Source organism: Nycticebus coucang, chromosome 16, assembly GCF_027406575.1.
Source record: "Nycticebus coucang isolate mNycCou1 chromosome 16, mNycCou1.pri, whole genome shotgun sequence".
Lineage (NCBI taxonomy): Eukaryota > Metazoa > Chordata > Mammalia > Primates > Lorisidae > Nycticebus > Nycticebus coucang.
The window spans coordinates 73,353,918-73,377,959 of NC_069795.1; the positions used below are offsets into that span (position 1 = coordinate 73,353,918).

General features: G+C 46.9%; 1 protein-coding gene across 4 annotated transcripts in view; it reads right to left on the minus strand.

Annotated features, from left to right (window-relative positions):
* MYLK (myosin light chain kinase) overlaps nt 1-24,042 on the minus strand; it is a 212,626-nt gene that overhangs the window by 116,650 nt on the left and 71,934 nt on the right. For 3 of the 4 annotated variants that reach the window (XM_053565244.1, XM_053565243.1, XM_053565242.1), the window contains 5 exons: nt 23,370-23,535; nt 21,121-21,139; nt 19,200-19,735; nt 11,604-11,738; nt 8,548-8,700 (listed from right to left, as the gene is read on the minus strand). In XM_053565244.1, coding sequence (XP_053421219.1) covers nt 8,548-8,700; nt 11,604-11,738; nt 19,200-19,735; nt 21,121-21,139; nt 23,370-23,535 — 1,009 coding nt within the window. Of the gene's footprint in view, nt 1-8,547; nt 8,701-11,603; nt 11,739-19,199; nt 19,736-21,120; nt 21,140-21,243; nt 21,309-23,369; nt 23,536-24,042 lie in introns of those variants that run through there. The other variant, XM_053565245.1, reaches the window with a different exon arrangement.

Here is a 24,042-nt window from a genome sequence, read left to right on the forward strand (position 1 = left end):
AACCAATTTTTTGATTTATTGATCTGTTGTATAATTCTTTTGTTTGCAATTTCATTTAATTCTGCTGTAATTTTGGTTATTTCTTTTCTTTTATTGGTTTTGGGGTTTGAATGTTCTTCCTTTTCCAGTTGCTTGAGCTGTACCATTAAGTTGTTAACTTCCTCTCTTTCCATTCTCTTCAGGAAGGCTTGCAGTGCTATAAATTTCCCTCTTAGGACTGCCTTTGTGGTATCCCAGAGGTTCTGATAATTCATGTCTTCATTGTCGTTTTGTTCCAAAAATTTGTCAATTTCCTTCTTAATCTCATCTCTGACCCAGCTATCATTCAGCATAAGGTTTGGTAGAATTCAGCATAAGGGTATTTAACCTTTGGTAGAATTCAGCATAAGGTTATTTAACTTCCATGTTTTTGTATGAGTATGCAGATTGCTGTTGTTACTGAGTTCAACTTTTATTCCATGGTGGTCTGAGAAGATGCAAGGAATAATTTCTATTCCTTTAAATTTACTGAGGTTAGACTTGTGACCTAAGATGTGATCAATTTTGGAGTATGTTCCGTAGGCTGATGAGAAGTATGTGTATTCAGTTTTGTTGGGATGAAATGTTCTGTAGATGTCTGCTAAATCAAATGTTGGATGGTTAGGTTTAAATCTTAGATTTCTTTGCTCAGCTTCTTATTGGAGGATCTATCCAACACTGCCAAAGGAGTGTTGAAATCTCCGCCTATTATGGAGCTGGAGGAAATCAAGTTGCTCATGTCTGTTAGAGTTTCTCTTATAAATTGAGGTGCATTCTGGTTGGGTGCATAAATATTAATAATTGAAATTTCATCATATTGAGTATTACCCTTAACAAATATGAAGTGACCATTTTTATCCTTCCTTACTTTTGTTGGTTTAAAGCTAATTGTGTCTGCAAATAGAATTGCAACACCTGCTTTTTTCTGATTACCATTTGCCTGAAATATGGACGACCATCCTTTCACCCTGAGTCTATATTTATCTTTTAAGGTAAGATGTGACTCTTGTATGCAGCAAATATCTGGCCTGAGTTTTTGTATCCAGTCAGCTAACCTGTGCCTCTTTAGAGGACAGTTTAAGCCCTTCACATTAATGGAGAATATTGATAAGTCTGCTAAAATTTTGGGTATAGAGTTTTTCTAAAGTCCAGTGGACATTTTTAATCCTTTCGCCACTGTGGAAGCTGGAGTTTGATCAAAAGTTTCTGAGTGAGTTTACTTTTGTGGTAGAGGATTGGGCCGGTCATTATGGAGGATAGGTCTGAGAATATCCTGAAGAGCTGGTTTGGTTATGGCAAATTTCAACATATAAATGTTATTAAAATATTTAATTTCTCCATCATAAATGAAACTCAGTTTAGCTGGATACAGGATCCGGGGTTGATAGTTATTTTGCTTTAGGAGATTAAAAGTCAATGACCACCCTCTTCTGGCTTGAAAAGTTTCAGCAGAGAAATCTGCAGTCATTGTAATATTCTTCCCTTTGTAGGTAATGGATTTCTTACGTCTGACTGTTCTCAGAATTTTCTCCATCATATTAACTTTAGTGAAGTTAATTATGATATGCCTAGGGGATGCCTTATTCAGATTGAGTCGTGGTGGGGTTCTGAAACTGTCTGCTATCTGAATTTCAGAATCTCTTGGCACGTCTGGAAAATTCTGTTTCATAATTTCATGGAGAAGGGCCTCTGTGCCTTGCGAGGCCACTTCATCACTTTCAGGGATTCCAATGAGGCGGATATTAGCCTTCTTCAAATTATCCCAGAGCTGTCTGAGAAAATAATCCATTTTTGCTCTGCATTTCTCTTCCTCTTTGAGAGTTTGGGAGCGTTCAAAAGCTTTGTCTTCAATGTCAGAAATCCTTTCTTCTGCTTGCTCCACTCTGTTACTCAGGGATTCTACTGTATTTTTCAGATCTTTGAGGGCTGCAAATTCTTGCTTCAGTGCATCAAAATCTTTGGTTGTTTTGTCTTTAAATTTGTTAAATTCTTGAGACAACTTTTGAATTTCTCCTCGAATTTCTAATTTCAAATTTTCCTCCATTCTATTAATCTTGTTTGCAATCTAAATTCTGAATTCAATTTCTGACATCTCGGCCAGCTGTTTATGAATGGGATCTTCAGTTACACCTGCTGTATCTTTTCTTGGGGGGGGGTTGATCTATTCTGGTTATTCATGTTACCAGAGTTTTTCCGCTGATTCTGTCCCATGATTATTTTACACCATTTGATTTCTCCCGTGGAGCTTTGTCAAGGACCAGTACAGTGCTATGGCCTGAGAAACTGGGGACCTGTTTTGTGTAGTGGGGCTAAGTGGCTCTGTCTTGTTTTCAGCTGGTCTCTGTCCGACCCTAGTGAAACAGTTACTCTGGGTTGAAGTCTCAGCTGTGGAGAAATACCAGCAATTAAGTCACCCCGCCCCCCACAGGTAACAATTGGAAAAGGAAAATCAAACCTTCCTACAACCACACACCCAGGGCACCATCTAATAGTCCCCGGGCAATTGGCTCAGTTCAAAAGGTCCAAATCAATTGTCTCAGTCAGCACCTGTCTCAGGTGGGAGAGTTTAAAAGGTCTCTGGCAACTGGATTGTAGGGGTCTGGTGACAACTCAGATATGACTTACTCCGGAGCTCCGTAGTAGATTAGCAAGTAGATTAGTCTGGGAAGGTTGATGCCTCCTTCCCCACCTTGCACCTCTGTCATACCCAGTCACTGATAGCCCCATAGGGCTGTGACCCAGTTGTCTCCAGTGAGCAGATACTCCAGGGATTTGCACCTGCCTGAATCACATGGAGATCTATATCTGCTCAGCCAGACTGCTATCCAGCCTCTATGCCTCTATCCAGCAGTGGGAGTTGAAGTCTGATAACCTTGGGCACTTGATGGAGGCTGGGGGGTGTTCACTCAGTTCCAGCCATGCCCCTGATTGATGTTACTGACAGAACAGAACAACTGTGCAGGAATTTATTTGTGTCCCCGCTAAATTCCCCTGCAGAAGAGAAGCTGTTTTGAGTTCCCAGAACCTGCACCTCAGGCCCTGTCTTTGCTCCTGCAGGTTTGTATTTGGTTAGCTTTCAGTTCTAGCCTCCTGCCTTCCCTTATCTATAGGCTAACGATCCCCTGATGGCTGGGTGCATCTTTGGCTCAGTAAAGCAGTCCTCTGGGTCAGCCCTGCCTTGGGAATTTCACGGCTCTGCACGTGTGTTTTCTAGTCCCTGTGGTCCACCCAGGCCAGTACTGCCTCAGGCAAACCCTTTACTCACAGGGCCTGTATTTCCGTCCCAGATCTGTTCCACGGTGGTTGCCACCTGAGAAGATGCCCAGCCTCCTCTGGTTGCCCAGGGAGACAGGGGGTGTGGCTTCGGAATATCCAGGAGTGCGTCCTATTGCTGCTGCTCTGCTCCTCGGGGCACCACCACTTTGGTGGCGTGGTTCCCTCTCAGCCGATCGTCCTCTCCTCACTCCCATGACGCAGAATCAGCACTGACCAGCTGCAGTCCAGGCCCTGTCCATACCCCTCGAGAAATCACCCAAGGATCTGGACTCCTGTGGGACAGGCCTCTAGACCTCAGAGTGAGAGTGGAGGGGAGTGCTGGGAACTCAGATTTGCAGGTAGAGAATATATACAATTTTATACAGTTTTATGCCTGGCAGGAGAATGCCATGGTACCCTAGTAGGGAAGGTAGGTCCAGTTTTTGGAGGGTCTCTCCTGTGGAGTGTAGTGGGAGGACCTTTGAACTCTGCTCATTTGTTTGTGGGGCACTCTGAGCCGTTCTTATTGGGGAGGGGACTCCCATCCCAAATAAGATGGATTTTGCACCTTTTGTTTGTATCCTTGGGGTCGCAGCTCGCCTCAGCGGGGTTGATGTGCGTTCTTCAACCTTCTCTATTGGTGCAGCTCTAATCCACCAGGTTACTTGCCCAATTTCTGTCCTTTAACTCTCCTTCTGGATGGGAGCCTCTGTGGAAAGCTGGCTTCAGTCAGCCATCTTGTCTCCGCGCCCCTCTTGCTTCTTTTCTTTCTTAGAGATAGGGTCTCGCTTTGCCACCCCCGTTAAAGTGCAGTGGTGTAATCATAGCTCACTGCAGCCTCAAACTCCTGGGCTCAAGCAATCCTCCTGCCTCAAACTCTTAAGCAGCTGAACTACAGGGCAGGTATTACAGGTATGAGCCACCATACTGTCCCCTGCTTAATTTCTTTCTTTCTTTTTTTAAATTTCAGGTCAATAACTTAGGTTACATTGTTTGAGTTTGTAAGGTAAAGTACCAGTTGTACTTGTGTCCTTCACCCAGGAAGTGTGCCATGTACCTGTACACTGGACCCGCTGGGTGGGAACTTATCAAACCCCTCACTTCTTAAATTTCAATTTTTCTCTCATGTGGGCCTGTAGTTGTTAATCTACTAGTTTCAGTTTAGTATTGAGTACATGGGGTGTTTGATTTTCCAATCTGAGACACTAGGAGAATGTTCTCCAAATCTTTCCAGGTTGTTATAAAAGATACAAAATCTCCCTCTTTTTATGGCTTACTAGTATTCTCTGGTATACATATACCATAGAATTATGGTTATTAATCCATTCATGGGTTGATGGGCACTTGGGTTGTTCTCACATCTTTGCCCTTGTGATTGTGAATTGATTAGAGTGCAGATGTCCTTACGTTAAAATGACTTTTTTTAAAGGTAGATACCGAGTATGGGATTGCAGAATTAAATGGAAGGTCCACTTTTAGTTCTTTGAGGAATCTCCACACTTCTTTCCATAGAGGCTGTACTAGTTTACTGTCCCACCAACAGTATAAAAGTGTTCCCTTCTTTCCACACCCATGCCAGCCAGCATCTGCTGCTTTGGGACTTCGTGACGTGGGCCATTCTCACCAGAGTTTGGTGATATCTTGAAGTGATTTTGTATTTGCATTTCTCTGATGATTAGAGATGATGAGCATTTTTTCATTAACAGAATCTTTTCTCATGAGACAGATGAATGGCCAACAAACCATTTGACTTCTTAATAACACTTGTTGGCTTTTGAAATTGAACCAGGTGTTGATTCTTGCCCATAAACCCATCAGAATGTAGACACCACAAAAGCAGCGGCTTTATCTGTCCTATTTCTCAGTTTCCCCAAGACGATGCCTGGCGTGAATAAATACAGGTGCTCAGTAAAGATTCACCGATACATGGGTGCTGCAAGGAAACTACAGCGTATTAAGAGAACTCATTCTGGGGTGATTAGTGTAGGCTTTCCAGAGAAGGGGATATTCGCGGGCATCAGCAGAGGAGGAGAAGCAGAGAAAACACATTAGCGTGGCCACAGAAATCATAGCCGAGTGCTGGGCTGACACTCTGTGACGCCTGCAAAACCTTGACAAGAGGCAAAAAAGGTGAGAAGGCCCCACATCTGGCCTTCAGCATAGTATTTGCTGAACTCAGGCTGAGCCATCATTCAGCAGCACTGCCCCTAGAAACATCTCCCCCCCTAAAAAAGACAATGGGAGGGGGATCTGTTGCTGAATGGTGCCATCTTGTGGCCAGAGCCCTTGGAGGTGGGTGAGTTGATAGCTACAGGTACCCACCCAGCGCCTCCCTATGCTCTTGTTTCCCAACAAAGAAGGCCAAAGCCTATCCTTTGGTAAAATCCCTTCTCCGTCCTGGCATTTTTACTGATTTTATCTTATTTCAAGGTCGGCTCTGTTGGACGACCCTCATAATAGAAGCCCGTCCTTACTGAGCATCTCCCATGCTCTGGGGATGTTACCTGTCCCCACTTAATCCTCACAGTACTGTGAGGTGACCACAGGACCCCCGTTTCACACAAGAGGAAGGTGAGACCTGGAGTGTTAACGACACCTGAGTTGCAGGGCCAGTGGCTGGTGCAGCAGGGACCCACACCAGGGAGTCTGCTCTACATCCACGCTCCCCTCCACAGCCTGGTGACATGCCAAGGGTGGCAGAAGGGAACAAACAGCTCCACTGCAATTATCTCCCCACCCCCAAGCTGCCCCCAGAGGATCCACAGCCACAGGAGCTGCCAGTAAAGCAAGAAAAACTCCTCAGCTGAGGACGGTGCGGGAAGCAGGCCTGCGCCTACTGAGTGCCTTGGGGCGCAGTGCCAGGGTGTCACTGTGCCAGGCTCGCCCTGCCCCAGTCTTGTGCAGAGACAGCCCGAACGCTGCTGGGGCTGCGAGCGCGTGGCTATGTCTCTCAGTCACGTTCACCATTTATGGTATCTGAGCCTCTGTCTGGCTTCCTCAGACCAGTAAATCCCCCACATCGGGAGGGGGTTCTTACACATGCAGGCCTGTTCTTAGAGTAAATCCAAACAGTCCCGACAGAATTTTTGCCTGGGACCTCTGTGTTGGCTTTAAAACGTGCTTGGATGGGTGATCATTTTGGCCCTATGCTGCACAGACCCAGGAGTGAGGAGGATGGCCCCTAAGTGTTCTTGGTCCTTTATCTGGGACCCTCACCTCTCGGGGACTACTAGCTCAGCTGGGTCGCTCTAATCCAATCTAAACACAGGCAGACCAGGACAGGCCCTGGATTAGCTGGGCTCTTGGCTGAAGCTATCGAGAGACAGTCTCAGAAAACGGAAGGGTGAGATACGCCAAGTCCATTGTGTGCTATTCTGACTCTGACTGTTACTGGACTATGGACAGGGCAAGTGGACCTTGAAGAAGAGCTTACTGGTGGGAAGGTGACGTTTGTCCTCTGGCCCTAGAAGATGGGGCTCTGAGCTGCTCTTGTTTCCTCTTATGTTTCATTATCACAATTTCCTGACACCCTCATCTCCCCCACAATGAGCCATGAAGTTAGATGATGAGGATAAATTTGAAATTCAGATGCTGGCTGGCAAATTCCCAGGGGCCAGAGCCAGGCTCTGACCAGAGTGTGGAGGGCTTTCTGGAGGGAAGAGGTGGACCAGTTCACTGATGACCACTCTGTGCCAAGGCAGGAAGCTTCTCAGGCTCAGCACTGGCTGCACTTCCCATTAGTGCCAGGTGCTTTACCCCTAAGGGACTGACATTGCCCAGCTCACCACACATTGGGCCAGGGGACATGCACTTTGAAAAAGGTCAGGGTGAGATTGGGCGCAGTAGCTCACACCTGCAATCCTAGTGGATTGCCTGAGTTCAGGAGTTCGAAACCAGCCTCAGCAAGAGCGAGACCTTGTCTCTACTAAAAATAGAAAAAATAGCCGGGCATTTGTGGTGGGTGCCTGTAGTCCCAGCTACTTGGGAGGCTGAGGCAAGAGAACTACTTGAGCCCAAGAGTTTGAGGTTGCTGTGAGCTGTGATGCCACAGCACTCTACCTGGGCCACAGAGTGAGACTCTGTCTCAAAAAAAAAAAAGGGCAGGATATAGGAATGAGCATGGACTTGAACATCATAGGACCTAGGTTCAAAGGGCTAGCTTTGCTAACTAGCTTGGTGTGCTCAGGCAACTTCTTGGGACTTCCAGACCCTTCTGTGTTAGGAACAGCACTCCCATCCCTGGGCTGTTGAGGTCTCAGTGAGGTGCTGAGTCCCTAACACAATACTAGCAAATGATTTTCCCCTTTTCCTTTTCAGTGAATCCATCTCCTGCAGCCTCTGAGAAGGCGGCCACTCACATTACAGGGAGACGCTCCTGAAAGGCCTAAGCCCTGTGAGACAAAGTTTGGTCTCCTGCTAGTCTGATGGGGAAAGCAGACACACTGCACCCAGTCCAAGCACCCAGCGGACCCAGTCACGCACAGGAGCAGGGAAACATAAGTCCAGGGTGAGGGTGAGAATTAGGCTTACCTGAAAACCCTGGGCCCAAGAAGCACCTCCCTGGGAATTGTCACCATGCCTCCTAATGCCACAGCCCAGACAGATCTGTCTTGAGTCTGTGGCTCCCTGTAATTCCTGGGGACTAAGTGCTTGGCTGATCAATGGATGACCATGATAATCAGATTACTGGATACCAGGCTGGTGATGTAGAAAAACAAGCCTGGGATGGTAGAAAGAAGGAGGGGCAAAAGGGAGAGGGGACAACCCATGACCCTCTGGAAGCTTCAGCACCTACCCTGTTACCCAGTGTTGCCCAGCAGGTAAGAGGTCATTTGTGAGGCCCTAACTGCTAAGGGAACATGTGAGTACTCCAAAGTCTTTCTGCAGCGTGTAAGGTCTTATTCTTAGCAGACCAGGAGCTCCTGGAACCAAGGGAGCCCCCATGTCTTTCCCCTGCATCTTCCCACAGCCCTAGGAACCAACCACTCTCATGGCAGACACTAGTCACTGTGAACTCCTGGAGGCCACCTCCTCCACCTGCTGGCCCTCATATGCAGTGCTTTCTAAGGGCCCTATCCTCTGTCCCTAAGGAGACGTCAGCAGCCTCTTCTCTGTCATAGCAACCGCCTGCTGGTAAGGGTGAGGAGCAATGTCACACGCACTTCCAGTCCCTGGGTTTCAGCCAGTAACATCATTTCTACTAAAGTGCCCTTCCTCCAAAGCAGATGTATGTTTAGGAAAGGTGCTTTTAGCAAAGTGCCCAGAGGCTCCTACCATGGACGGTGACCCGGGCGCTGCAGGACACCTGCCCCAAGGCATTTTCAGCCAGACAGGTGTAGGTGCCATCATCCTCCGGCAGGGCATCCTGGACATGAAGCTCAGCCACGCCGGCCTCGCAGGTGGAGTGAGCATACTGGATGGGCTGCCCTGCAAGGAAGCACAGGGAGGCTCAGGCCAGGAGCCTGGAGGTGGGACAGGAGCCCGGCCTCAGCAGGGCTGTTGCTGTCATGATGCTGGGGCTTTTCATGCTTGCTCAGATCCAGGGCTACTGACGTGTCAGCCCATCCCCAGCCAGCTGGACAGAGGCCCATGGGCTGGAAAGAAGATGAAAGAAGGGAGTAATTGTGTGGGGTGGAGCAAGACTGGGGAGGGAGACTCGTGAGGAATTTAGAATGCAGCGGGGAGAGGGGCACAGTTTCAGACATTCTGGGTTAAACAGTCTCCAAATGCACATCTTCAACTTCACCGAATTCTGAGCCTGGAAAGAATTTTACAGGGTCAGCTGGCCCACAGGCAGCCTCAGACAGAACAGACCTTGGCCACACTGAACATGGGGCTCCAGCTCATGTCTCCGGAAATGACTCCAGTGCCCACTGCAAGATCCTTATAAAAGAGCGGCTCTGCACCCCCAACCTAATGTTGCAGTTAGGTGTATTTCTTCTGTGAAATTAGGTGTATTTTAGGGTTCACAGAAAGGATAAATACCGGAAACTAAAAATGACTCTGGCCCTTTCTTCTCAGGGTCTCTTTCATAGAAGCCCTTTACCCAGGTCACATAAAGTCCTGCCTGGAGACAGGAGAGCATGCAATGAGCTGCAGTGGTTTCCTTAATGCTACATGTTCCTGAGATTTTATCATTACAAGATGTGACCTTCTGGGCGGTGCCTGTGGCTCAGTCGGTGGGGCGCCGGCCCCATATACCGAGGGTGGCGGGTTCAAACCCGGCCCTCGGCCAAACTGCAACCAAAAAATAGCTGGGCGTTGTGGCGGGTGCCTGTAGTCCCAGCTACTCGGGAGGCTGAGACAGGAGGATCACTTAAGCCCAGGAGTTGGAGGTTGCTGTGAGCTGTTTGACGCCAAGGCACTCTACTGAGGGCCATAAAGTAGTGAGACTCTGTCTCTACAAAAAAAAAAAAAAAAAAAAAAAGATGTGACCTTCCATTCCCAGGGGGAAAAAAAATCTCATTACTGAAGATTCTGGCCTTGGAGCAGGAATGTGTCCATTCACCATATAGGAAGCAACTGTCAGTTATTTTCCTCCCAGGGTCCTGGTTTGCACTTCATAAAATCGGGGGTGGGGGAAAGTGAGAGTACAGAAAGAAGTGTTCTCCTGTAATGCAATGTTTTCTCCTGCACATAGCAACACTTCACGTCTCCATGACACTTTGGCAAAGAGACTGCCAATCATGCCATCGGGCCAGAGGGAAGACAGTCTGAGAGTCCTTCCAACCTACCGCACTTCATGAAAGTGGGGCAGAGAGCTGGGAAAGGCAGGGGCCAAGATCCTGTCCTTAAGAGGATTAAAGGACTGGCTGTGTGTGTGAGGCAATGACACCCCCAAACCTCTCCTCCTTGAGAATACCATTATATTCCCACAGTGCTGCCACCAGGCCTCTGCTGTCCAAATATGTGTTGACAAGTTTTTTGAGAGTTATCCTTTTACTGGATCATACCTCATTTTGGCCCCGCAAACATGGGATGGGATGGAATGGAAGCCCCAGAAAGGGCTGTTGGCTCAGGGCACATCAGAATAGGGAGACACGAACTGTCCCAGCTCGGAGACTGGGTTGGACCAGAGTTAGCAGCCAAGAAAGCCAACTTGAGCACAATCGCCCTCTAGTGGAAAGGATGAGGAAACGGCACGGCCCTGAGCGGTGTAAACCTGTGGGTCAGCAAATTACAGCCTGTGGGCCGAAGTTGACCTGCAGACCTGCTTCTGTACAGCCTGCAAGCTATGAATAGTGCTTACAATAGTATTTTAAATGGTTGGAAAAAAATAAGAATATTTCATAGGAAGACTATGTGACACCTCCTCTCACTCATTAAAGACAGTTTCTAGCAAAGTCTAAGCCAACTGCACTAACAAGGGAGGGTCACAGGCAGTCCATTAGTGACACAGACATCTCTGGGGACTATTCGGTGCATAAGTAAAGGTGCCATTGCCCTCTTAGGGAGCCTATTCTATAAGACATGAGAGCTGGCTGAGGCCCGAGACCTACTCTTCCAGCCCATCTTTTCATCAATAAAGACAACAGCACCCAGACAGGTAAAGTCTCCAAAGTCACCTGACCACTCTGGTGGAGAAGGAGAAGTGCCTGTGTCTCCTGACTCTGAGCAAGAGCTCTTTTACCCTCTCTGTGGATCCCCAAGGTAGTCCCTGCTCAACTCATCAATTTAATGGACTGTTCTCAGTCCTAAAATCAGAGGGGTCCTACACTTTTAAAATTTAAAGGCCTTTTTATAAAGAGAAGCGTGGGTCTGGTCTGAGTGTAGTGGTGTTTACAACTAATTAATCACCACCAGTTACAAAGTCCTTTGTTTCTTCTCTCACTGCTTCACTTGAGTAGCCTTAGGAAAAGGGGGCGACGGTAGTGAAAATATATAGTAATTAATTTTTTAAAAGGACCTTACTTGAAAAAAAAAAAAAGAGTTGCCAGGTCTTTCTAGGACTATAACACTAAAAAGAATGACTGGTTTATGAACCCCATAATCATCTGTCACTAAATAAAAGGTGAGACCCCTTAAGCAACTTCTGGTGTGGTTCATTAGTTTATTAATTTATTTGTTCATTCATTATCTCAGCAAAGATTAAGTAAGGGCCTATTATGAATGTGACACATGAAAAGAAGTTAAATTGCTTGTACAATTTAACCTATGTGTCAGGGGCCTCATGAACCACTTTATTTAAATAACCTAATTTAGCTTCATAAGTGCTACCCTGCAAGGTAGGTGGCATTATTCTCATGATGCAGACAAAGAATTTAAGGCTCAGAAAGGAGTAGGGACTTTTTCAGGGGACTAGGGCAGAGGACTGGGGCAGGGGGACTCACCATTGAGCAGCCAAGTGATTTGGGGCACTGGGGTGCCCTGCACAGAGCACTGCAGCACAAAATCCTGGCCCTCGATGACAGAACAGTCCTTCAGGACACTGGAGAATGCAGGAGCCACCTCCATCACAGCCACCCCTGTGAGGGAAAAGGACACACAGGCCATCTCTGATCAAACTTGCTGGTGTTGGTGACTGGCCACAGTCATCCCCAGCCTTACAGGCAGGCACCTTGCTGTCCTGGGTACCCAGCTTTCCTTAGTGAACTGGCTTTGCCTTAGGAAGCAGGCTTCACACGCAGGAAGCAGGCAGCCTCGCGGTGCAGAGCCCTGGAGCCTGAGGCAGGTAACTGGAAGGAGCTTTTCCACAGTCTCAAAACACCCTAGGCCTGGACCACTCTGAATCTGGGCCTGCCTTCTCTTCTCTGGGACTCAGGCACCTCCCGTCTTGTCTTGGCTTTGGCCTTCCTGGAGCATCCTGAGAGCTCCTTCTCCCTGCCTCCGTGGTCCTGCTCTACTTTCTAGCATCCCCTCTCTTCCTTATCACATCCCAGCAGTGATCACGCAGTCTCGTGAATATCTTTTTTGCTTGCAGAATCCACAGGCCCACGGGTGAGGATGTTTCAATTTTAAATCACTGTAATTATTTTTTCTAATTCCAGAATTGAATTAAATGACAAAAGACTCACTTGTGTTTCCATTTTCTAAGTACAGTTGTAGCCCCAACCTAGCTCAAGATTTCGGAACTGCTGGGGGCCTGGGAACATACTTCAACAATGCACCCTCATGGATCTAAAGCACATTCGAGTTGAGAACCGCTGAGCTGAACTTTCCAAAAGCCTTCTACCTACATCAGTGAACTGGGGAACATTTTATAGTTCGGGGACCTTAATTACGAGCAACAGGGTAGATAATCTCTTCTATAACAATCCAAACCTGCTAGCGAAGTGTCAAGGACCTGACAGGTAGATATTAGAGAATGGAACACGAGAGCCCATTCACCCAGAGATGAGGGAAAGCCATATTACATAGCAGGGATCCATGGGTAAGAAAACGAGTAATATTTGAGAATCTACCATGTGCCAGGTACTTTTCTAGCTATGACTGTGACAATGCCATGAGGCTGTTACCTTGAGCCCATTTTACAGATGAGATTAATAATTTCCCAGAGCTGAGCCCAATGGTGAAACCAGTTATTCCAGACAGGTCTCTCACTGTACAGCTGCTTTTTCTCCTCTAGGACCTAGGGGAGGGTAGGCAGGGAGTTTAGCTACAGGACAGAATGATGTACACGGGGATAAGTCTGGTCCTGAGGGAGAGGGGTAGGAAGGCACTGTCTCTCCTCCTTTCCTGGCCAGCATCAAATTCCTTCATTAGAGAAATGCCTTCGGGAGTCACGGAGAAGAATATGGGCTTTCACCTACACCCATTCTTTCTTTTTTTTTTTTTTGTAGAGACAGAGTCTCACTTTATGGCCCTCGGTAGAGTGCCATGGCGTCACACAGCTCACAGCAACCTCCAACTCCTGGGCTTAAGCGATTCTCTTGCCTCAGCCTCCCGAGCAGCTGGGACTACAGGCGCCCGCCACAACGCCCGGCTATTTTTTTGGTTGCAGTTTGGCCGGGGCCGGGTTTGAACCCGCCACCCTCGGTATATGGGGCCGGCGCCCTACCAACTGAGCCACAGGCGCCGCCCACCTACACCCATTCTAAGGTGAAACTTACTAAATGCAGAATACAAATGTCTACATACAATAACTAAGAAAATGCCATGAAAGCTGTATTAAACAGTTTGATGAAAATATTTCAGATTGTATATGAAACCAGCACATTGTACCCCTTGATAGCACATTATATACCCATTGATATAATGTACACAGCTATGACTTAATTAAAAAAAAAAAAAAAAGAATATGGACTTTCATGCCAGCCAACTTGGGTTAGAAATATGCTCTCTTTTACAAAACGTGAACTTGGATGAGTCACTCAGCCTTATGACATACAGCTCAGTATTCTCATCTGGAAAATGGGTGTGAATATAATTTTCTCATAAGATTGTTGGGATAACTACACTAAAATTCAAGGAGAGCATTTAGCACAAAGCCTGGCACACAGAACATCAGCCAGGGGTGTTGGCTGTTATTAACAGATGGAAGCGGTGCACAAAGACTCTGCGTGCAGCAAGTATGGTTTGGGGGTGAAAGGGTGGAGGGATGAACTGGGAGCTTGAGAGACCACCAGGTACAAGGGAGATCTCCCTTTCTTTCTTAGCATAGAGAAGACCACAGCATGCTTGTGGGGAGAAAAAAGAGGCTTCTCAAAAAGGCTTGAAGAGGCTCAGCACCTGTAGCACAGTGGTTATGGTGCTGACTACATGCATTGAGGCTGGTGGGTTCGAACCCGGCCTGGGGCCAGCTAAACAACAATGACAACTGCAACAACAAAAAATAGCTGAGCATTGTGGTGGGCGCCATCTCTAAAAAGTAGTACCAGCTACTAGGGAGGCTGAGGCAAGAGAATCACTTAAGACCAATAGTTCGAGGTTGCTGTGAGCTGTGATGCCACAGCACTCTACCAAGGGCAACATAGTGAGACTCTGTCTCAAAAAACAAACAAACAAACAAAACAATGGCTTGCAGAAGTGGTGGGAGAGTAAATCATTAGATCAGATCTTTGTTCTCCACATGGGAGCAAAGAGAAATAGAAACCTTGGGAAAGGGAAATAAATAACTTTTTTTCAGTGATGAGAGAAAGAGGGTCTGTAGGGAGAGCTGGAAGAGCACAGACAACCCGGTTCCTGGTAAAGGCATCTGCCAAGGGTGAGCTGGGACTTTGGAGGGTAGAGAGGCTTTGGAACTGCTAGTGTCCCAGAAGCTAGGGAGTTGAGAAGCACTTCTGGAACTGCAGAATAAAGACCTCTGAAAATCTACTCCTCTCGAAAAAGGTACTGGCAACAAGAATCAAAATCAGCTTTTTCCGAACTCTGGAAAGTAACCAAAGGTTGCAACATTTTGAGAAACGTTCATTTAAAAACAACCCTCCCCTCCCCAACTCCCTGTTCTTGATGAGAGCAGCAAACCTATGGCGTTTACACTCCCATCCTCCTTGCCCCAGCTCTGGGGCAGCTTTGAGCAGGTTGGATTCAGAGCTCCTGAATTGGTAGTACATTTCAAAAGGGTGGCTTTCATGTTATGTGACTATATCCCCATCCCTAAGAGAACCGTCACTATCTGGGCTGTCTGGCAGCTCCTTCAAGAGTTCCATTTCCAGGTTCTTCTTTGACTTAACTCAGAGCTTGCCCTATGTCAGTGGTTCTCAACCAAAAACTGGTGGTAATTGTCAATATCACAGCAACTCAAAGCAGCAAAATCAATTGAGTCTAATCAAATGAGTCTGATAAAAGGAAAAACTGAGGAACGGGACGTCCAGGGCTTGGAAAAGCTCTGACATATTTCTGGGAACCTAGAAGGTTACATATGTGTGCAGGGCTGTGGACATGCCCAGGAAGGACCTGAGAAGGCTGTCCTCTCTCACCTCCAGCTTACCTGAAGGCTCAGGGCGAGCAGGAAGGAAAGGCTAAGGCTGGAGCAATGATGACACGCCCCAACACACAGGCACAGAACCCCTCGGAAAGGCCGGGAGATGTGCTGCTTCAAAGCATTTAAGGAAATCTCTATCTAGTCAGCTAGCTGATTATTAAGCTAACTAACCAGGGACTTCTGGGACTACAACATAAGAAATTATCTAGATTTCATGAATGGGGGAAAATTATTATAAATCATGTGTCTGATAAAGGAGTTGTATGTAGAATATATGAAAAAGTCTTACAGCTCAGCAATTAAAAAATAGAAAATACTTGTTCTGTTGGAATATGTATTTCTCCAAAGAAGTTACACAAATGGCTAATAAGCATATAAAATGATGTCCAACATCATTAGTCATCAGGGAAATGTAAATCAAAGTCATAATGAGATGACTGTGGACCATTATAATTAGAAAACAGACAATCACAGGTATTGGTGGGGATGTGAAGACACTGGAACACTTGTATGTTGCTGGCAGAGGATTAAATGGTACAGCCACTGTAGAAAAGTTCGTCAGTTCCTCAAAAGGTTAAACACAGAATTACTACATGACTCAACAGTTCCAATCATAGGTATATACACTTAAAATTGAAAACAGGTATTCAGAAAAAGGTATGGAAGTATTCATAGCAACACTTGTCACAATAGCAAAAAAGTAGAAAACAACCAAATATCCACCAACTGATGAATGGATACACAAAACATGCTGTATTCCTACAATGGAATATGATCCGGACATAAAGATGAAGTGGACCTGCTGTAACACAGACAAACTGTGAAAACGTGATGCTACGAGAAAGAAGCCGGACGAAGACCACCGACTGTGTGATTCCATATACATGACATGTTCAGGATAGGACAATCCACAGTGACAGAAACAGGATTAGTGCTTACCAGGGGCCGGGAGAACAGGGAGTGGCTGCTATTGGTATGTTTTATCATGAGAGGGGTGATGAAAATGTTCTGAAATTTGATAGTTGTGATGGCTACACAACTCTGTGCTTATATTAAAAATCACTGAATAGTACATTTCAAAAGGGTGACTTTTATGTTATGTGACTATATCTCCATAAAGCTGTCACACAAAACAAAGTAAGAATTCCCCAAGATGCACAAATAGGCTAAAAATAGTCTTCTACAAGACTTGGGTAACTTCACAGGAGAGGAAGCCATAGGCATGGTGATGCTCTCTGGGGATGGACCCAATGCCATGTGCCTGTCCCCTGTCCAGACACAGAGCCCCGCCTGGATGCTGAGGCTCCCGCTCCTGGACCTGTGAACTCTGCCTACAGGCACTCCCTCCTCCAAATGGAAGGGACAATACTCCTTGTAAAGGAATTCACTAATATAGTAAAAATCCCAATTAAGAAGGGAATGAGCTGGGCCCGGTGGCTCATGCCTATAATCCTAGCACTCTGGGAGGCCGAGGCAAGTGGATTGCCTGAGCTCAGGAGTTTGAGAACAGCCTGAGCAAGAGCAAGACCTCCACGTCTAAAAAGTAGCCAGGCATTGTGACAGGTGCCTGTAGTCCCAGCTACTTGGGAGGCTGAGGCAAGAAGATCACTTAAGTCCAAGAGTTTGAGGTTGCTGTGAGCTATGATATCATAGCACTCTACCCAAGGTAGCAGAGTGAGACTCTATCTCAAAAAAAAAAAAAAAAAAAAGAGGGGAATGAGCTGTATACAGCAAAGAGTAAGCCCCCTTTCTATTCCTTTCCACGATCCCCCAATTTCTCCTTTAGAGGCAACTTGTGTGCCCTTCCAGAAATGTTTTATGCACATTTGGCATCTTTTTGCAAGTGTATCTACAGTGCTTTCCATCCTTTTACAAAAACATACCACTCCACAATGACATGCAGCCTATACTTTGTTCTTTTCCATTACTAGAATACCTTGGACATGTTTCACATCAGTCTACAGAAGGCTCCGTGCCATTTTACTGTATAGATAAACCATTAAATGATTACTTTTTAAGACATGTTTATTATCAAAAATTATCAAAATGTAGAGATAGCGGTGTTGTAAATCCCTAGGGTACCTGTCAACTTTCATTTCTCCTGATATCATTTCATTACTATCTCTGCCAATCCCCCTAAACATGAATTACTTCTAAGGCAAATATCAGAAATTACACTTTACCAGTAGATAACTGTTTGTACCTCTAAAACAGATGAGCTTAAAACAAGTAACAAGATCCTCAGCACATCTTAAAATAGCACAAATTCCTTTTCATTGAATCGTTCTTCAAAGTCCAAATTTTCCTGACGTTCTTATAAAAATTATTAAATTATCTCAATCAGGATCCACACAGGGGCTAATTATTGTAATTACCGATGTTGCTTATGTATCTTTTAGTCTAAGCTTCCTCTGGGTCGTTTCTCCTTTTTGCTTGCAATTTATTTGTTGACAAAAAGTGAGTGAAGGTTATTTGTCCCATAGAGTTTCCAACAGCCTGAAATTTACTAAATCTATCCTTGTGGCATTATTTAATAGGGTTCTCAAGGATGGGACATGCATGGGTCTAGGGTCTACATGTGCATTTAGAGTGGAAAGGGAAATCTTATAAAGAGAGATAAGCACAAGAATATTTATCACAGTTTTGTTACACATGTAATAGCTAAAAATGGAAACAATTTAAATACTGAGAAAATAAGAGCATACCTAAATTAGATAACATCCACCCAATGCAATATTTTATGGCCATTAAAAATTATGCTTTCACAGAATATTAGATAATATGTTTATATTACATAAGAAAATTAGGATAGAAACAAACAGCATGTTGATGTTATTTTAAAAACATTAAAATATCATTTATTTCTGAGTCATAAGATAATATGTTGTTTACGTTCCCCATGATGAACAGGCATTACTTTTATAAACAGATATTACAATAAACATAAAAGATGTGGCATTCCACATCATCTCACATTACTTTAAACCTGAGTGTTTAGTGAACGCTTGGTTCTCTGTGGTTACGAAAGTGAGTCATGGTGCTGCTCAAACAACTGAGGGATCTAAAAAAGAGAGCTCTCAGCTGGGCTGGGAGTGGGGCCTGGGCACGTTTATTTAGAGGTGATTCTGATGTGAACTCTGAGTAAGAATCACCAGCCCAGAGCAATGTATTTGGCCTGGGCATGTGGGTGGGGATGATACCTACTTGTGCTGGGTTTTAGAGGGGGAATTTGCAATGTAAGAAGTACCCCGGAATGGTCCTCCACACAGAATCCAGAGTCACCTGGAGGAACTGACTCATTTTCCACAAGGAGGGTCCAGCTACAGGTTGCCTGGCCTTGGATATTGGAAGCCATGCAGCCGTACTTCCCCCTGTCCCCGGCCCAGGCCCTCGGCAGGCAGAGGTAGTGGGATTGGGCATCTTCATAAACATCAACAGAGCTTTCCTGTCTCTTCACAGGTGTTCCTTCCAGGAACCAGGCCAGTTCAGGCTTTGGGATCCCTGAAACTATAGGGACAGGTGAAGAACAGCCCCCGGAAAGTGGGGTGCACTGGTGGATGGGGCAGGGGGAGGGCAAGGCTCAGTCTGCATGGGGTTGCCCTCCCTCCTCGAGTGCTTCCTCACCCCTCAAGCACTCCACAGACCTACACACCCCTGCACTCCACAGGCCTACACACCCTAGGGCAGCATCAGGGTCCCTGAAGAGGAGGAACACAGGATGAGGACCAGGTCTGCAGGTCAGACAAAGCCAGGAAAGGGAGACCCTGGGTTTGTTTTTGATGCTGGTGATGATGAAGGTTTTGTTCCTTCTAGGGTGGTAAGAATTAGGGCACAGGCCCAATGCTCTATTCAACAACCAGTAATGGGCCACTGCTGGGTGTCTCTCCAGAATAAAGGACATTTCTAGACTTAGGAGAAGACCCCTATAAGGTGGTTCCCTGGGGGCCCTAGTCCAAGGGGACAGGTAGATATGGGGCTGCTGACCAGCTGCGTGATGAAGGAAGGGTGTGACCACCAAGGAGATACACTTTGGGAACCAGTGATTTTAATTAGCTCTACTCACCCTCACATCTGAACTTGACTGTTTGACCTTCTCTGACTTCCTGGCCTTGAGGCTTGCTCTCAAATTTGGGGAATGCTGAATCCCTCTGGCTCTCCATGAGGATTTTTCTGTTAGCAACTTTGTCCACAGCTTCTTGGCTTCCCAGGCCAGAGTGCCTGGTGAGGACAGTGGCTGGATGGGGAGCAGCTGGCCTTTTCCTCTCTTCTCCAGAAGGAGACAGGGCCCCCAAGACTGGTGTCCTTGTTTCAGGCTGGACTCTTGTGGCCTGCAGGGTGATGGTGCTGGACGTCTTTTGAAGGACGGGGTCCTTCAGGGCTGCTCTGGGGGGGTCCCCACACTGCTCCAGCTTGGACTCCCTCAGGGGCTGAGGCTGGCTGTTTGTTGTCCAAGCTGGGGAGCCAGTGCTCTGGGGGCTGGAGCAGTTCTTACTTCCAGCTGCAGTCTCCAGACTGTCTGGTTTGAAACCCTTTGAGATTCCATTGGTCACCTCCCTCCTGATGTCTGAACTGGTGGCCTTTGCTCCTCTTACAAATGACCTGTTTGGTGGAGGGGGGAGGGGTAGGAGTGGGGAGAGGAGGAGGAGGAATGGAATGACCATCTGGTTACTCACAAGCATTATTCACCACAAGCACGGGTTCCGGGGATCACAGAAGCCCACACATTAAGAGCAAGAAAGACAAGTCTTTCTTTGCCATTTGCTGTTTTCCACGCCAGGGTGTGAGCAGCCACTCCTGACCCTTCCCTGCACCACACCTTGCCTGGGGCCTCATTTCTCTTCCTCATGGTGCCCTTCTAGTTTACACCCCACCCCATTTCCCTTGTCCACTCTGTCCTCTCCAATCCACTTTTTACCCTGCAACCATAATTAATCTCTTAAAAACATAAATCGAATTATATCATTTCAAACTCAAGGATTTTCCAACAGCTTTTCTACTATATTGAGAATAAACTGAGCTGCTCCAGATGGCCTAAGGATGCTGGCTGCACTGCTCCTGACCCTGATTATGAGGATGAGGTCATGGCCACCTGGGCGTCCTTCTGAGTCCCCACATACCCACCTCTCACCCTCAAGGCTTTCTCCCGCGGTCCCCTCTGGAACACTCTTTCTGAGCCTTTCTTCATCAGCTGTTATTACTCTTCACAGGTCTGAGCTTTAATAGTGAGTTTTTAGCAAGGACTTCTCTGATCCTCTATTCTAAATCAGTGCCTTTCTGTTATTCTTCCTCAGAGATGTATCACAGTTTCTAATTATGTATTCGTGGACCTCCTCCCTCCATCCCTGAGACAGAATCTCAAGCTGTTGCCCAGGGTAGAGTGCTGTGGCATCATAGCTCACGGCAACCTCTAACTCTTGGGCTCAAGTGATCTTCTTGCCTCAGTTTTCCTATTTTTAGTAGAGACAGGGTCTCGCTCTTGCTCAGGCTGGTCTCAAACTCATGAGCTCAAGCCATCCACCTGCCCTGGCCTCCCAGAGTGCTAGGATCATAGGCATGAGCCACCATGCCCGGCCTGTGACCCGGTTTAAAGCCCTTCTCTATGCTAGGTCATCTGCTCGGCCCTGTACCCTCCACATCCTGCACTGGCCCTCACACAGTGAAGGAGGCTCCCAAGGAACCTACCAGAGTGAGTGAATGGATCTGGCCTGGAACATGTAGGGCAGAGTGCTCGCCCCTCCCAGGGAAGGACTGCCTAGATGCTAAGGAAGGGGAGGCACTGAGGTTTTGAGTCTCAGCACCAACAGCAAGCCTGATATACAGCCAGGATAGGAGGATGAAACAAAACACTGAAATAAAACAATCTCCTCCAGTCAATTCTCCCTCCCTATACAACAACTTGAGAATTAAGGGCATTTCTTGATAACAATTCTTCCTCCCTTGCAGGGCAGGATGGAAAACAACATAATCACAAAGCCCGGACATACCTGTTGGCACTGTCCAAACCTGGGAAAGGGGAGAAGAGTAGAAAGAATGTTAGTGGAACGCCTGGAATACTTTATACACCAAGTTTTCACGGCCCATGCATTTTGCTGACACTACGGACCCACCCTGCCCACTCCTTCCAGCTTTCCTGGGGATGAACCAGGTCTGATCAGTTCCTCCTAGCCCTGGAGTACAGAGTCAAAGCTGCAAATGCTGCCCTTCCAGGGCTTTTAAATAGGTTCCTGCTACCACGCCCTGAGGACATGGAACTGGTTCCTATTTGCTAAACAGAAGGAAACAAAAACCAATCCAAGGACAAATAAAAATAAATATTGACTGAAAATTTCAAACCCAAACACTGTCACTTACTGGTAGCCTTCAAAAAGAAAACCCCCAAAGGGTTGACTTTTGACAAATACATGCTTTAAAAATGTATGAAGTGTAATTTTATTCAGTTCTTCGAAGAAAAAAACCTTTTTTCCTGTCATGTTCTTTTTCAAAAAATTTCATAAAATATTTCAAAATATACAACAATAGAGAGAGGGTTATAACAAACCCGGAAAGCCAGCACCAAGATTAAGGTAATACCGATACTTTCCTAGTTTTATTTAGCCCTTTTTGTTTTCTTTTGAGTATTTTTTTTTTTTAAATAGTCTCACTCAGTTGCCCTGGGGTTGAGTGCTGAGATGTCATAGCTCACAGCAACCTCAAACTCCTGTGCTCAAGTGATCCTCTGGTTTCAGCTTCCTGAGTAGAGGGGGCTACAGGTGCCTGCCACGACACCTGGCTAGTTTTTCTATTTTTAGGAGACATGAGGTCTCACTCTTGCTCAGACTGGTCTCGAAATCCTGAGCTCAGGCAATCCACCCACCTCCTAGAGTGCTAGGATTATAGGTGTGAGCTACTGTGCCCAGTCTGTTTGAATAGAAACAGATCAAAACTGATCAAAATTGATCAAACAGATCAATCAAAACCAATCCCAGGAAACATATTTTGTCATGAAGTCCACCAGAAAGAACAGTTTGCAATTCGGCACCAGGGTAGGTACAGGGACAGCAGCTAAATCAGTCCTCTGGATGCCTAAAGGAAGCTCCTGATCCAGCAGTGAGTGAGCCAAATTCTTTGGTTAGGACCAGGACTTCTTGTTGTAGTGGTGTTGACTGGACTAGGGAACACAGGCATGTACTTCACATAATACAGTTCAGGACTATTTCATGAAACTCATTTCAGTTAAATATGCTTACCCGTGTATACATGTTCTGGGTTGCACTATACTGTGAAATGAGTTTCTTTGTGTGGACTGTGAAAAATCCACAGGTTGGACCAAAAATAGTGACTAGAGTAAGGAGAAATAGTTTCAGAGAAAAGAAAGAGATGCAGACAAAAAACCTCAGAAGAAAAGAGGGGGAAAAGGATAAGGAAGGCAAGAAGGTCACTTCCCTCCTGGGGGAGCCTGTCTTCTTCAAGGAAGGGACGTCCAGCCCCTTCCCATCTGCCCTCTGGGTCCCCAGGCTGGACGGAGGGACAGTAAGGAACAGACACGTTCTTTTTTTTTGAGACAGAGTCTCCCCATGTTGCCCTGGTAGAGTCTATGGCAACACAGCTCACAGCAACCTCCAACTCTTGGGCTTAAGTGATTCTCTTGGCGCCCGCCATAATGCCCAGCTATTTTCTTGTTGCAGTTGTCATTGTTGTTTAGCTGGCCCGGCTGGGTTCGAACCCTCCAGCCTTGGTGCATGTGGCTAGCGCCATAACCACTGTGCTACAGGTGCCAGCCTGGGACAGACATGTTCAGCAAGATTTCCAAGGAAGAGCTGACGGGGTTGACGGTTGAAGGAGGAAAGGGGGAGGGGTCAAAGAGCACACTGAACTGTCCAGTCTGGGTGAGAAAGACCACAGGGACCCAGTGACAGCGTCAGGTCGAGGGAGCACCTGATCTGAAGGGTAGTGTGGATGATGAGCACATTTTAGAGCACAACATCCACTCCTCCAGTTGGCAGTTAGAGACACAGAAAAGGAGTCTGAGGAGGGAGAGGCTGAAGACACAGGGCAGAGTGTGAGGGCTCGGCGGAAGGTCGATCCAGTGCACAGCCTCCTCCCAGTGACGGGGCCTGTGAGACCTGCCCCAGGGGATGTGTGGGTGCGTGAGTGTGTCACATGGCCATACACGCAGAGGCACAGCCAATGGGCCCTTCAGGAAGGCACGGGCCTGGAAGGGATGGTTCTGCACTGGCCGGCCCACCGGTGATACCTTGGATAGAAAGCTCAGCTGACATGGAGGCCTTCCCTGACCCGTTCACCACCAGGCATGTGTACATGCCCACATCATCTTGGTTGACTTCATGGATTTCCAGAACTTGCACCCCGTTCTTCTCAGACATAGATACCCGGGCACTCGGCTGCAGTGGCACATTTCCCTGTGGATGGCAACAGGACAGCCTGGTCACAGAAATCTGCTGAACTTTCGGCAGTGTCCTCCTGCCTCCTGCCAATTCTGGTGGGACAGACGCCAGGACCTGGGCAGCAGAGCCTTCTGCGCTGGGCTCTGTCAATGCAGCGCTCAGCTGTCTTCAGATGGGGCCCGGGCCCTACCTGAGGCCTGTACCGTGAGGGGTGTTCTGTCTAGTTCAGCGCAGACACATGGCGAGCCTGAGGGAAGAAAACCCCTATTCCCCCGCTTTGGCTTGTCTTGGCCTTCCTACTCCTTTTAGTCTTTTCCCAGGGTGAGTTCAGGAGAATTAGGAAGCAGGTAAGAACTATCAATAACCATTTTCACCCAGGAGCTCCATCTCTAAACTCCCAGTCTGCCTGGCTGTGACCCCGCCCCCCCTTACTGCCCAGTTTGACGTCTAACCCCCACCCCTCTCCCCACCACTTCTTCCACCTCTGTCTTCACTGCACCCAGCCCTGAAGGATTTATATGG